General features: G+C 39.6%; 1 protein-coding gene across 9 annotated transcripts in view; it reads left to right on the top strand.

Moving 5' to 3' along the window:
- LOC134357380 (hippocampus abundant transcript-like protein 1) overlaps nt 1-15,605 on the top strand; it is a 153,251-nt gene that overhangs the window by 98,395 nt on the left and 39,251 nt on the right. For all 9 annotated transcript variants that reach the window (XM_063068888.1, XM_063068884.1, XM_063068883.1 and 6 more), the window contains 2 exons: nt 4,810-4,905; nt 8,860-8,922. In XM_063068888.1, coding sequence (XP_062924958.1) covers nt 4,897-4,905; nt 8,860-8,922 — 72 coding nt within the window. In that variant the 5' untranslated portion in view covers nt 4,810-4,896. The remainder of the gene's footprint in view (nt 1-4,809; nt 4,906-8,859; nt 8,923-15,605) is intronic.

The following is a 15,605-nucleotide window of genomic DNA, read 5'->3' as shown; positions in this document are numbered from 1 at the left end:
TGCAAGTGCTGGTAACAAACTAATTAACTATCCCATTCTATTCTCCATGTTCAAATCAACATTCCTGAATTCCTCCCACTCACCTGTACACTATGAGCAATTGGTGGTGGAAAATTAACCTACTAGCCACGCATCTTTGGGATGAGTGGTGAAACAAGGCCAACTGTGATTAACCCATGTGGTCACACAGTGAGCGAACTAACTTGGTACAGCCAACAACAGAGGTCCGCATTGAGGCCAGGGTGCCAAAGCTGTGAAGCAGTAGCTCTGCTGGTTGTACCACTATGTGTGCTCCCCGATGACAACTGTTATGTTTTGTAACTCCAAAACACGTAAAAGTGAACCGAAATAAAAGCAAGAGTCGGGAATAATGTATCTAACTTCATGTTTACTTTAAGCAAGTCATGTAAGTAGTGACATTATGACATATGCTGTTTACATACTTTTACATATAAACCACAATACATTATATAAACATCAAAGAATGCCAATCAAAAATATATTTACAATATTACTGATATATTAAATACTGTATACAACAAAATTAATTTTGCAAAAATAGTACAGGAAAATATTTTAATTCTATGTTGCATTGTCTATAAATGCAAACTTTGAATGTATTATTTCAAAGTATCACTATCCCTGAACATGTCTTGTCCAGGAGCAAGATGGATCTATCAAAGATGGAGATATAGGTCTTCTCCAGATTGCAACAGGATTCCATTCCTGAGATCTGTTCCCAAATCAAAAGAAAATTTTCAAGTTAGACCTGTGGCCATGAATTTGAATTCCCATATGGAAGGTGCCTGTGGCAGCTGGCAAAGCAATCCCACCAGTCTTCCAAATGCTTGTTTTCTATACACGAGTATAGCGATATACATACAGTTGGGAGACCTCAGATACAGACATGTGGATCTTGGCCAAACTAACCCAGGGTGAAATACTATTAATCTTACTTTGGGGACAAAAGCTTGTTGCTCCTATTGATAAATACTCAGCTAAGTTGAGCATTGCCTGGAAAGTGTTCGGTGGAGGGGGAGTAAAAAGGCACAGAATATACTTTAGGTGAAGAATTTTACTGTTTATCACCCATGTTCATTACTGAAACTGAGTGTTCAATAAAACTGCATAGTCCAAAGAAACTGATTGCTGAACACACTGGATAACATCCGCAAGGGCATCATTGGAAGTGCAGGTGACGCCAAGCTCATTGTTGCTCTTAAGAAGCAGGGTATTTTTCTTTTTATTGATAATTGAGTGTAGTAAATTAAGAAATTGATAATAAAGTAAATTACTAAATTCAAGATGCTGCATCTTGAACAGTTATGAGATTGCTTGTGTCTTCAATATATTAGTTTAATTTTGTTTTCAGATTGAAAACCAATAAGAGAAGGGACAATATCATGCAAACAGCTGTTAAATTGGATGGAATTAGGTTCATTCCCAAATTGAGTTATAAAGCTGGACTTTGTAAAGATAGTTATGTAGTCAAGAGATATTGTGAAGGGATAAAACTTTGTGTCATCAGCATTAGTGGAAACCTGCTCTGCCTATTAAAAATGTCATTGTAGGAATAGCATGTTCCTAAGAAGAAAAGAAAATTAAGGGTACTACTTTGAAGGGCATGAGAAGGAAAAGCAAGAACTATCAGTGTTAAAAAAGTCAGGTGTTGTCCTTCGGAGACTGACAATGAAAGGAAAGCAATAAAGTAGACAAATTAGTCGCATTGGCAATAACAGCCGAAGATAAGATAAGAGAGCGAAAAACAATACAGTTGGGGATGGGGCTAAAACGTGTAAACACAAAATACTCTGCAGATGCTGGGGTCAAAGCAACACTCACAACACGCTGGAGGAACTCAGCAGGTCGGGCAGCATCCGTGGAAACGATCAGTCAATGTTTTGGGCCAGAACCCTTCGTCAGGACTGAAGAGGGAAGGGGCAGAGGCCCTATAAAGAAGGTGGGGGGAGGGTGGGAAGGAGAAGGCTGGTAGGTTCCAGGTGAAAAACCAGTGAGGGGAAAGATAAAGGGATGGGGGAGAGGAAGCAGGGAGATGATAGGTAGGAAAGGTGAAGGATGAATAGGGGAAAACACAATGGGTAGTAGGAGGCGGAACCATGAGGGAGGTGATATGCAGCTGGGGGAGGGGGCAGAGTGAAATAGGAATAGGGGAAGGGAGAGGGAGGGAATTACCGGAAGTTGGAGAATTCTATGTTCATACCAAGGGGCTGGAGACTACCTAGATGGTATATGAGGTGTTGCTCCTCCAACCTCAGTTTAGCCTCATTATGGCAGTAGAGGAGGTCATGTGTGGACATATCCGGATGCAATAGATGACCCCAACAGACTCACAAGTGAAGTGTTGCCTCATCTGGAAGGACTGTTTAGGGCCCTGAATGGTATAAACCGACGAGAAGTCAGCACCTGGACAGTGTCTTGAACCCTGGACCCTCAGATTAAAAGTCTGTTGGGGTCATCTATTACATCCAGTGCTCCCGGTGCGACCTCCTCTACATCGGTGATACCTGACGCAGATTGGGGGACCGCTTCGTCAAGCACCTCCGCTCCGTCCGCCACAACAGATAGGATCTCCCGGTAGCTACCCACTTCAACTCTGCTTTCCATTCCCATTCGGATATGTCCATACATGGCCTCCTCTACTGCCATAATGAGGCTAAACTCAGGTTGGAGGAGCAACACCTCATATACCGTCTAAGTAGTCTCCAGCCCCTTGGTATGAACATAGAATTCTCCAACTTCTGGTAATTCCCTCCCCCTCCCTTCCCCTATCCCTATTTCACTCTGCCCCCTCCCCCAGCTGCATATCACCTCCCTCATGGTTCCGCCTCCTACTACCCATTGTGTTTTTCCCTATTCCTTCTTCACCTTTCCTGCCTATCATCTCCCTGCTTCCTCTTCCCCCACCCCTTTATCTTTCCCCTTACTGGTTTTTTACCTGGAACCTACCAGCCTTCTCCTTCCCACCCTCCCCACACCTTCGTTATAGGGCCTCTGCCCCTTCCCTCTTCAGTCCTGACAAAGGGTTCCAGCCCGAAACGTTGACTGATCGTTTCCACGGATGCTGTCCAACCTGTTGAGTTCCTCCAGCGTGTTGTGAGTGGGGCTAAAATGTGTGTTAGGAGGGAGCTGTCTTGGTTCAAATTTAGGTGCCAAGAGGATAAGGATTTGAATTTTGAGCATGGTGTATGTGAAGCTAGGAGGATACAGTATTCCAGAGATATCGGAAGTGAAAACCCATAAATTTCAATGAGAATCATTAGCATAATAGACATTATCCAAGCTAATTGCATGGTTTAAGAAATTATGAATTATGTTGCAAGTATATACTCAGTGGCTACTTTATTAGTTAATGCAATATCTAATCAGCCAATCATGTGACAGCAACTCAATGCATAGAAGCATGCAGACATGGTCAAGAGGTTCAGTTATTGTTCTGACCAAACATCAGAATGAGGAAGAAATGTGATTTAAGCAACACACACAAAAAATGCTGGTGAACGCAGCAGGCCAGGCAGCATCTATAGGAAGAGGTACAGTCGACGTTTCGGGCCGAGACCCTTCGGCAGGACTAATTGAAAGAAGAGGTAGTAAGAGATTTGAAAGTGGGAGGGAGAGATCCGAAATGATAGGAGAATTTTTTCTCCTCCTATCATTTCGGATCTCCCCCTCCCCCTCCCACTTTCAAATCTCTTATTAGCTCTTTCAGTTAGTCCTGATGAAGGGTCTTGGCCCGAAACGTGGACTGTACCTCTTCCTATAGATGCTGTGTTCACAAGCATTTTTTTGTGTGTTTGCTTGAATTTCCAGCATCTGCAGATTTCCTCGTGTTTGCGTTTTAGAAACGTGATTTAAGTGACTTTGACCGTGGAATGATTGTTGGGCGCCAGGCAGAGTGGTTTGCGTATCTCAGAAACAGCTGATCTCGTGCGATTTTTAAGAAAACGCACAATAGCCTCTAGAGTTCAGAGAATGATGCGAAAAACAAAAAAAGTATCCTTTCCCACACCAGCAGTTAATACCCCTCAACCATCAGGCTTTTGAATCAAAGGAGAAATAACTTCAATCACCCCCACACTGAACTGATTCCACAATCTGGACTCACTCTTAAGGGCTGTACAACTTGTGTTCTCATTTATTGCCTGCTTATTTATTTTGCTATTTGTGCAGTTTGTCTTTTGTACATTGGTTGTTTGTTCATCCCTGTTGCGTGCAGTTTTTCATTGATTCAATTGCTTCTTTCTAATTTGCATGCTCAGAAGAAAATAAATCTTAGGGTAGTATATGGTGATGTATATGTACTTTGATAATAAATTTACTTTGAATATTGTGAGTGGCAGTTCTGTGGGCGAAAATGCCTTGTTAATGAGAAAGTCAGAGGAGGTAGGCTAGACTGGTTCAAGCTCTGCCAGGAAGTCGACAGTAACTCAAATAAACACACAATGTAACAGCGTGTAGAGAGCATATCTGAATACACAACACATCACACTTTGAAATGGATAGGCTACAGCACCACAAGACCACACCTGGTTCTACTCATGTACATTAAAGTAGCTACTGAGAGTATATTCAGACGTATAGTACATTAAAGATATGCCCTCTCCATTTAACATCTGATTTAAAAAATATGATTTTTACAAAATAAGAATTTATCCATTGTAGGAAATATCTACATATGCTATTTTGCATTGAATGTTTTGTTACTAAACTTGGTGCAGAATATTTGGGTGCACAGCACAATTTTATAATTTTTTGTTCCTGTAATAAATTGTTTCATTTCTTTTTTTTCAGCAACATGGAATTGGGCGGCCTAGTGTTTATCATGCAGTAGTTGTCATCTTTTTAGAATTCTTTGCCTGGGGACTGTTAACTACTCCAATGCTAACAGTAAGTACAGTGTGTTTCACGGTACTTTCCTGCAATTAAATCTTCAAGCAGAAGTATACTTTTACTGAACTGACCAAGCATGAAGTTCCTGAATTATTTTTTGAGATTATGAGCATGTGGTGAAAAATGTGATCACTTTTGAATGCAGCAAGGTTCCAGATCTCGAGGCTGTCACTCTTTGGAAATCAAACTTTGTGTTCTGTATTACTGCCTATCATTTTCTCCAGAAAGTTGCCAATGTACCAACAAACACTAGTAACGTTTAGTATTCATTTTCAAGCTACACACAGTCCTATTCAGTGTGGAGGAGGTATGTAGAGCCTACGCATGTTTTTTTAAAATATTAATATGTATTTAAAATAGTAATAAAGTGTTTTTAATGATTGAGATACAGTGGCAGAGTAGGCCCTTCTATAGCCCTTTGAGCCATGCTGCCCAGCAATTCCCCGATTTAATCCGAGCTTAATCGTATGTCAATTTACAATGTGCGATTAGCCTACCAGCTGGTACGTATTTGGACTGTGAGAAGAAACCGGAGCACCTGAAGGAAATCCACGTGGTCACGGAGAGAACTTGCACACTCCTCTCAGGTGGCGGGGGGAGCTGAACCTGGGTCGCTGGTACTGTAAAGTGTTGTGCTAACCACTATGCTACCTTGTAGTTGTAGTTGCATAGTTTAGAAGCCTTGTTCAAATTGTACTTTGAAGTATAGGTCAATAGGTACATTTAATGTCAGAGAAATGTATACAAACATCTTCGCAAACATCTACAAAACCAGGGGAGTGTCCCAAAGAATGAATGACAGTTAAATATTAGAACCCCAAAGCGCCCCCCCCCACGTATAAGCAGCAGCAAAGCAACGAACGCTGTCCTCCCCCACCAGCATAAAAGCATCGGTGCCCCCCACCCAGTACTCAAGCGCACAGCAAAGCATTAATAAAGACACAGACTTGCAGTACCCCAAAGACTGCTCGTTCACCCAGTAATTCAACGTATCACAGGCTCTCTCTCGCTCTCTCCCACCCCCCCAAATAAGGGAAAAAGAGTTGTCCCAGTTTCTAGATATTAGTATTTAGAAAAGGTTGCCAGTTAATCTACATTAACATAAATGTAAGTTAATGCCTTTATTAATATATAATTTTAAATTAACTGGTTCTGTCTACCTTGCCCTTCCATCTACCTTGCGTGACTGAAGCTTGAGTGAAAGGCACAGCAAGATGAATATCATTTGGTACATTGTCAGCCTGGAGGAGAAAGTGATGTTTGGTATAAACAAAGTGTCTCCTGTACTTTTCCATCTGGATGGTTTGGGTTACAGGGTTTGGAGAGTCGTGGTGTGTAAGTTGGCTGATACTGATTATTTTTGTTTTGTGCTACTTTTACACACAAAACAAGGTTTTATTTGCCTAATCAAGACACTATATGTTGTTTTGGGGGGAGGAAATCGTAAGTAAAAGTGCTTTAAAGCACGTTACTGTTCTTAATTTCAATAATAACGTTAGTATCTTGTAATATTATTCAACCGGCACAGTAGCTTGATTAATTTCCAGGGCAGCCTCTATTCCTGAAACAACTGAAAAATATTGAACGGTTATTTCACATTACTGTATGTAGTTCTGCCCAGCTTGGGGAAAATAAACACAGCCAATGTTGACGTTAAATGATTTGAATCTGGTTTTGCTGTTGTTAACTGCTTCAGGATGGAAACATTATAGAACGTACAGTGATAATGTCAAATGGAAAGTGGTTCACAGCAAATCAGTTTTTACAAAGTGAGCAGGCGGTGATGTTTCATTTGATCATTTTCCATTCCACAATTTAATTTTAACCAAAATAAATCCAGAGTTTTCTTGATAATCAATACAAATTGACAGTATTTACTACTTCTGCTGAAGTAAGACTTCATGTGAAGCAAATGAATTGTCAGTACAGTGATGTGCCTTTTTTTTCACTAAAACTTTTTGGAGTTACTTTTATACAAAAGACATTTACAGATAGAGGAAAAAGTCTTTAGCTGCTTAAATTAAACACTTCTGATCAATTTTTTTTCTTGTCAGCAAGGACCTTCTGAATCCACATTAACATATGGCGCAGAGGAAGCTTTCCTTTGCCAAAGATAATACTTTGATTACTTAAGATGTGCATTGCTACCATTTATGATTGCCATAATTTAGAAAAAAAAGCCTGTTTTGTAATAGAGAGAAATAAAGTGCAAAGGGGTTCTTATGGATAGTGGAGTGTGCTATACCATTTGCAAAGAATGAATTAAAAACTGCTTACGGTAGCATAATTCAGTAAGCTAGAGTATTTAAGTTATCCTGGTTAATGGTTATTGTCCCTAGGTATTAGAGTAATATATTGGGTATCTTAGTTTGTTCAGCTAACTAAAACCACTGCAGTCAATTTGCATTTCAGAGTGTTCGACAAATAGTAATGAGATAAGTGAATAAGTATTGGTTACTAAGTGGAGGGTCCACAAGATAGATGTGTCAGGATTGCAGTGAGAAAGGGTGGAGAGAAGAGAAATTATACACTCATTGGCCACTTTACCTGTACCTTCTGCTGTAGCCCATCCACTTCAAGGTTTGATGTGTTGTGCATTCAGAGGTGCCCTACTGTACACCACTGTTCTAATACATAGTTATTTGAATTACTGTTGCCTTACTGTCAGCCTAAACCAGTCTGGCCACTCTCTGACCCCTGTCATTAACAAGGCGTTTCCACCCTCAGAAATATTGCTTACTTGATTTTTTTTCTCTGTTTTTCACACCATTCTCTGTAAACTTCAGAGACTGCTGTGCGTTTAAAAAAAATCCCGGGAGATACTCAAGCCACCCCATCTGATACCAATTATCATTCCACAGTCAAAGTCACTTGGATCATATTTCTTTCCCTTTCTGATATTTGGTCTGAATAACAACTGAACCTGTTGAACATGCCTACATGCTTGTGTATTGATTTGCTGGCATATGGTTGGCTGGTTAGATATTTGCATTAATGAGCAGATGTTCAGGAGGTACCCAGTAAAGTGGTCACTGAGTGTATATTGGTGTTTTAGCTACTTAATTGAATAATTTGCAAGAAGTAGTTGCAGGTGAGAGAAACCTGTAACCAGGATACTGATTTCTTTTTCCTTGGTCTGAAATCTTTCACGATTCTCTGAGACATCTGCAATTATACTTCTGTCTTTCCCTGGCTTAAATGCCTTTTTTTAATTTGGTCTTTTCCACCCTCTTATTTGAATTCATTTCCTTTTACGCTGTAAACAATTTCTTGCTTTTCTGTGTGGCAGCCTTTGGGTACAGGGGAAAAAATACAGTTGAAACCCGGAGTAGAGAACTACAGAATTCCCAAGAGAAAGTTTGAGTTGCCTGACCTGGTTTAGTCAGTATTTGAGGTATTTATGCTCTCTGTGAATAAAGTCCAAACTGACAGCTGAGTGGTTCACTGCCCCAGCAATCTGTGTTTAGTCCTGCAGCTGATTTACTCCTACGTCACAGAACAGACTGATTAATTGGATAATTAGCTACAATAAATTGCCACTGATGTAATCAGAGTGGAATTGATAGGCATTTGAGAGAGAATAGATTTCAGGAAAATGGAGGGTTGGAATTGCTGTGAGAGCTGGCATCAGTTTGATAGGCTGAGTGGCCTCTTTCCCTATCATAAGAAATATGAAAAATGTTAAGTGAATGAGTTTAATACCTTAGTTTCTTGGAATCAACTGTTGTACATAAAAATTCTTTGCATAGCACATGTAGGTTTTAGTGTAGTTGATTTTCATTAATCTACAAACGTAGCTCTTGCTAAAACAAAGCATTTGAAACTTGTTTAATTTTGACTTGCTCATAGTGGAAGTATTGACAATTGTTAAACCTGTTTTTATTTAGATGCAGCTATTACTTAGTATTTTCACTTCATTATATGTAATATTTTTACATCTTTCTTTGACAGGTTTTGCATGAAACTTTTCCTAAGCATACATTTTTAATGAATGGCCTTATTCAGGGTGTAAAGGTAAGAATGTCTCCAAAATTCACATTCCTGATAAAAAGAAACAAAGTTAGATATACTTTTTTTAGAAATTAATATATGGGGAGATGCTTATTACATATGAGATGAAGTGCTTTTGCAGATCGGGCACCACACATTTTAAAGGTCATACTATTCATGTGATTCTGTATGTCTCTAACAAAAAAAACTACACAACTAACTCAGTGCAGTAACTGTATTGCTGTTCCTCATTGCTCCCTACTTCTTTGCAGAAGTGTCATGTCGTTTTTGAAAGTTTGATATTCTAAAGAATCAAGTTCTCTTTGAATACTGTCACCTAGATTTTTCAAAGATGTTCCCAAAGAAATTCATGACAAGGTTTAGCACATGTGCACAATGTGTGAAAGAATAGTGCAATACAGGAAAAATTGCCATTTTGCTGGGATGACATCTTTTAATCTTTGTTTTGCTTTACGCTTCTGGATGCACTTTGTATGTGTCATTAGTTAAAATGTTTGTTTTCTTTGTCAAATTAATCAACACAAAGGCATAACTCTTTATTCAGTTTCTGAGATTAATGCTATTTACTAATGCCCCAATTGTTAAACTTGGTCATGCTTATGCATTGCTGAATTTATTTTGACAGATTTGTTTTTGGAATGTTCTACACATTCTCAAGCAAAATCCCTCTAAGTTTAACCTGCTGTAAGACACTATCAGTATGTAATTCACACAGTCTGTTCTAAAAAGGCAGTAGCCACATTGGCAAAGCTTGAGAGTACACACTAAATAAGCTGCTGAAGATCGCTGAATGTGATTCTTCAGAGCTCTTCAATTGGAAACAAGGTAAACAAAGTACCTTGAGAGTTAAGATGCCTGTTTTATGTTAATTGTTTAGCAGGCTAAGCAATGATACTTTCTTTGATGCCCAAGGTCCTGAAAGTGACTGTGAGCAAATAATTTTAATACATTGTGCTTGACGTTGGGTTCAATATAGTATGACATTGTGGATTTGATTCTGCAACATCAGTGCTGGAAGCAGCATTCTACAAGGAACATCTGCTCTGTAACAGTATTTTTTTAGAGCTGGAATATTATTTGCATTCCTATAATCTATGTTAGTTCACTACTGTGTTAGTGAAACTTTGAGAAAGGCTATTGCCATCATTGAAGCTTTATAGATCCCAATCTAATCTGCCACAAATTCCTGTGCTTGTTGGTAGGTAAAAAGATCAAGCTGATGGGCTGATTTTCATTGAATTTTTCAAAAATGTAGTGTTCCATGCTCAGACTTGATTACAGGAATTCATGTTTTTTTTGTCTGAAATATAAAATATGCATATGTTCATTGTAATCTATGAAAAATAAAAAGATATTGGTAAATATCATAAACAAGTAAATCTTTACAAAAGGAAAATTAAATATTTGTCATATTTATATCGAATGGAAAATAGCGTACTCGATAAATGCAAGAGATTCTGCAAATGATGGAAATTCAGAGCAGACGCAGACACACACCTGGAGGAACTCAGCAAGTCAGGCAGCACCTATGGGAATGAACAAACAGTCGATGTTTCAGGCTGAGATCCTTCATCAGGAATGGAAAGGAAGGGGGAAGAAGTCAGATTAAGAAGGTTGGGGGAGAGGAAGGAGTACAAGCTAGAAGGTGACGGGTGTATCCAGGTGGGTGGGAGAGGGAAGATGAAGTAAGAAGCTGGAAGGTGATAGGTGGAAAAGGTAAAGGGCTGGAGAAGGAAGAATCTGATAGGGGAGGAGAGTGGATCATGGGAGAAAGGGAAGGGGGGGCACCGGGGGAGGATGATAGGCAGGTGAAGAGAACAGAAGAGGCAAGAGGGGCACCAGAGAGAATTGAGGAAGAGGGGAGGGGAGAAAATTACTGTAAGTTGGAGAAATCAATGTTCATACCATCAGGTTGGAGGCTAGGACCAGAGGGCAGAGTCTCAGAATGGAAGGGTGTCTATTTAGAACAGAGGAGAGGGGAAATTTCTTTAGCCAGAGGGCGGTGAATGGAAATCGTTGCCATGGATGGCTGTCAAGACCAAGTCATTGAGTATATTTAAAGCGGAGGTTGGTAGGTTCTTGTTTAGTCAGGGCATCAAATGTTATGAGGGCAAGCTAGTAGAATGGATTTGAGAGGGTTAATCATCAGGCATGATGGAATGGCAGGTCACACTCAATGGGTCCAATGGCTTAGTTCTGCTCCTACTACCCTGACAATATGAGGTATTGCTCCTCCAACCTGAGAGCAGCCTCATTATGGTGGTAGAGGAGGTCATGGATTGACATATGGGAACGGGGATTGGAATTAACATGGTTAGTCACTGGGAAATCCTGCATGTCCACAGTGCACGGCAGGACAAAACAGAACAGATCAAAACAAAACCCAACAAGCAACATAACAACAACATCAAATCAAGCCCTGGTCTTCTCTTCCGACACACATACACAGTCCTCCAACCCCAGCACAGGCTGCCTCTGTCCTCCAGCAGATTCACAGACTTTGGGCTTCAACTTCCCCAGTGTGCTTTAGGCAGAATACATCTCTTCCTTTGGGTTATACATTGGCAGGTCAGCAGTGCGGGTTAACTTCAAGCGCTGCTGTCTCCTGCCATTCTGTTCCATGCAGCAGTCCTGTAGCATCAGAAGCTTCAGGTGTGGAAAAACCATATATTGTGAACCCTGTATCAGTTTTTTGAGGGCTATCTAAATTTAACCCTTTAATTTCCTATTTTAAATGCATTGGTGAAGGTCAAAAATGAGATCATAGAACTGCTTTGAACGTAATTGGAAATGTCTAATAGATGTTGGAGTAATAGCAACATCAGTAGGAAAGTTTATTAGTCTTTGGATCCGAAATGTTGTTTGGCTTAAACCTAACTTATCTTGCTAACTGCAATAATATCATGCATATTATATAATGAATCTATTAAAATCTGTCTCCTGGGACTTTCCGGTTAAAATTTATTTGATGAATTACAGAGACTACTAGATCTTAAGGTGCCAAGTTTGATTTCTGTTTGATGTTCAGTTGACAGTTGTAATCAGGATCAGCAATTATAATATTACAGATGTTCTCTGTGCTTTTTGGCAAGAAAAAAAATCTTTTGCATCTTTGTTCCTAACCACCGTACACTGATTGAAAGTACATGCATATGCATGTTCAGCAGGAAAGTTGCTTTCACCTGTGCAAGAATTTATCATGTCCAGAGCTGACTTGTTAAGAATTTTCAACGATGAAGAAATAGGTGAATAAAGGATTTCACTTTAAAATTCACAAATAGTGATATTAAATATTGAATGTATGAAAATGTTTGTGAGATATTGGCTGTTTTTCACCAGAAGATACAAAATCCTATCTGATTAAATTGCAATTTTTATTTTAATCCTGAATTTGCTTTGTCAGAATGTAGATGGTAAGCATTAGAGGAGAAGGCAACATTAGTGACAATGGGCGAGAAGCATTACTCAAACATGGAGGACACAAATGATCTCCACCTTAGCCCTTTGAATTACTCATCATCAAAGCTAATTGGCCAATAACCATTCATTGATCATTACCTCAACACTTTCGATGACAAACGAACAAATTAAATGGGGAGCAGAGGAAGATGGTGTATTTGCTTTACAGATGCTGCCTGACCTCTTAAATATCTTCTGCATTTTTATATCATATTTGACTGTGAGCTGTATTTTTGTTCATAATGATGTACCATCACTTCTGCATTTCATTTCCTTATTATTTTAAGGAATAAAATTAGTCTGAATTTGATTTCAGTTAAACATAAATGGAAGGAGTATTATAAATCCAGAGATGTTCCTTCCTCCACGCAATGATGTGATTTATGTTCAATCTTATTCTTTAAGTTCACTTCAGAGTAATTATTGCTATTATATTTTGAGAGATATTGAAATGAAGTAATTTTGGTTTTAACAATGAGTCAGAGTACAGGAAGGAGATGGAGCCAAGAGGCTTGGTGTCATGACAACAACCATTTCTCTCAATGTTAGCTAAACAAAAGAGCTAGTCATTGACTTTAGGTAGTGGGGTGCTGAATGCACTTCTGTTTGAGTGGTTTAAGTTCCTCAGAGTAAACCACCAATCACCTGTTCTTTACCAACGTATAGGTGCCATGGCCAAGAAAGTGCAACAGTGCCTCTACTTCCCTAGGGAGCTACAGACATTCAGCATGTCCCCTTCGATCTGTATTTTTATAGATGCACCATAGAAAGCTTCCTACTCGAATGCACCATGACTTGGTATGGCAAGTGCTCTGCCAACGATGGCAAGAAACTACAGAGTGTTGTGGTCACAAGTAAGCACAGCATGAAAACTAGTCTTCCTTCCAAGGACTCAATCTACTTTTCTCAGCCAACATAATCAAAGACCCCTTCAACTTTAGCCATTATCTCTTCTTCCCCTTTTCCACCCCCCCCCCCACCTCATTGGACAACAATTTTTTTCAAAAGTGTAGCTTCCTCGGAATTTTTTTTTGTTTATAATAGACAACTTCAAGCTGAACACAAACATGATTTCAACCTACTTCTATCACATGGGAATTTGGAGAAACAAGAAATTAACTTTTATTGAATGCAAGGCTTTTAATTGCATAAAGTTGCTGATGACTTGCAACAGTTCAACTAAGCTAAAAACATCTTGTTGATGATTTTTATTTGTACTCCATTTCTGAGGTTTCTAGTTTGTGTCCAACAATAATCAGCCAGCACTGAAGGATTCCAGTTGCCCTGATACTGTTTCTCCATGACCGCAACATCCTGGTGAAACCTTTCACCATGCTTGTCCCTGACAACACCAAGATTTGCAGGGAATAAGTCTAAATGGGAATGCAGAAAATGAATCTTTAGTGCCATGTTGTACTTCATGGTTTTGTATGCTTGAAGCATGTTGTCAACTAGCTGCATGTGGCTTGGTGCTCTGTAGTTGCCAAGAAAGTTTTCAACAACATCCTTGAATGCCTTCCATACGATTTTTCTCCAATCCCACTTGAAGTTCTTCGAATTGCCTGCCATTGATGACCTGTTTGATTTATGGGCCAACAAGAATGCCTTTCTTAATCTTGGCATCAGTTATTCTGATGAATTATAAATTAAAATAACATGCAGGCAAAAAAAGGTGCGTGATAGGGAAATTTCATGGTGATTGTCTTGTCAGCAGCCTAAAAGTCATAAAATGCATCCAAAGTTATTCGGGAAGCAAAATCATTGTTGTCCAAAGTTATCAAGTGGACCTCTTGTACAATAAAATGGACTGTTAATCTCACAACCTAACATATCAATGACTTGTACCTTATTGTGTGCCTGCACTGCACCTTTTCTGTAACTGTAACACTATATTCTGTACTCTGTTATTGCTTGGTATAATGATATGAGGTGATGAAATTATTTGTATGAGTGGCGTCTAAAACAAGTTTTTCCATGGTACCTCTGTATGTGACAATAATAAATCAGTTTACCCATTGATATAAAATCACCAAATCTGAGAGATTTTGTCATAGTAAACACTGGATTCCTCGAGTCTTTATCTTTCAAGTACATTTCCTACTCGGGACAGTGTTTACTTTAGAATGGTCTATATTTCTTTTCCAACACACACAATGCTGGAAGAACTCAGCAGGTCATCTATGGAGGGGAATAAGCAGTTGATGTTTTAGGCTGAGACATTTCATCAGTACTGGAAAGGAATGGAGGAGAAGGTGGGTAGAGGGGAAGGAGAGTATAAGCTGCCAGGTGATAGTTGAGATCAGGTGGGGAAGAGGAGATGATGCAAGAAGCTGGGAGATGAAAGAGGTAAAGGGCTGAAGGAGGAGAAATCTAGTTGGAGAGAATGGTGGACCATCACTTTGTTTCCTGGCCCTGATCACCTTATTTTCTCTATGGACGTGTACCTCTGTCCTCCATCAGGAAGTCCTTTGTGGACAACAGACCTTACCAGATCCCCCTCCACCACCACTCTTCTCCATCTGATAGAACTCATTCTCACCCTTAACAATTTCTCTTTTGGTTCCTTCCACTTCCTTCAGACCAGAGGTGTAGCCACGGGCACCAACGTGGGCCCCAGTTATGCCTTCCTCATCAGCTATGTGGAACAGTCCATGTTCCAAGCCCACACTGGTAATGCTCCCCAACACTTTCTCCACTTGTACTCCTCCATCTCCCCTATCTTACTGTGCTTTTGCCCCATTCCCTTCCAGTCCTGATGAAGTGTCTCAGCCCGAAACGTCAACTGTTTATTCCCCTCCATCGATGCTGTTGAGTTTTTCCAGCATTTTGTGTATTGCTTAAGATTTCCAACATCTGCACTATCAAAGCTGATTGGCCAATTGTCTGGTGTGCCTATATTTTTCCATTGCGAATGCCTCGAATGTGTAATGTTCCAGATTCAAGTGAACAAGGTATGCATCCATAGTGTTTTAAACCTTCTCAGGGCGTCAGTAGTAGTGGTGGAAGAAATCCAAATGTTGATTTTTGCTGTAACATTCAGTGTTCAACAGGAAAGAAAGTTTTTCTCAAAAGAGTACAATATGGAAATCAACCATGAAATTAATTGCGTGTTGTTTTTAATGTAGCATGTTGCAAGATCCTTTACAAAGGCATTGTCAAGCAATAATTGGTACCAAACCAACTGTGGATTCACAGTGCAGATAATTAAATCTTTGTCAAAGATCTAG

Source organism: Mobula hypostoma, chromosome 16, assembly GCF_963921235.1.
Source record: "Mobula hypostoma chromosome 16, sMobHyp1.1, whole genome shotgun sequence".
Taxonomy (NCBI): domain Eukaryota; kingdom Metazoa; phylum Chordata; class Chondrichthyes; order Myliobatiformes; family Myliobatidae; genus Mobula; species Mobula hypostoma.
The sequence above is the reverse complement of the archived record's forward strand: the minus strand, read 5'-3'. Positions and strand labels throughout refer to the sequence as shown.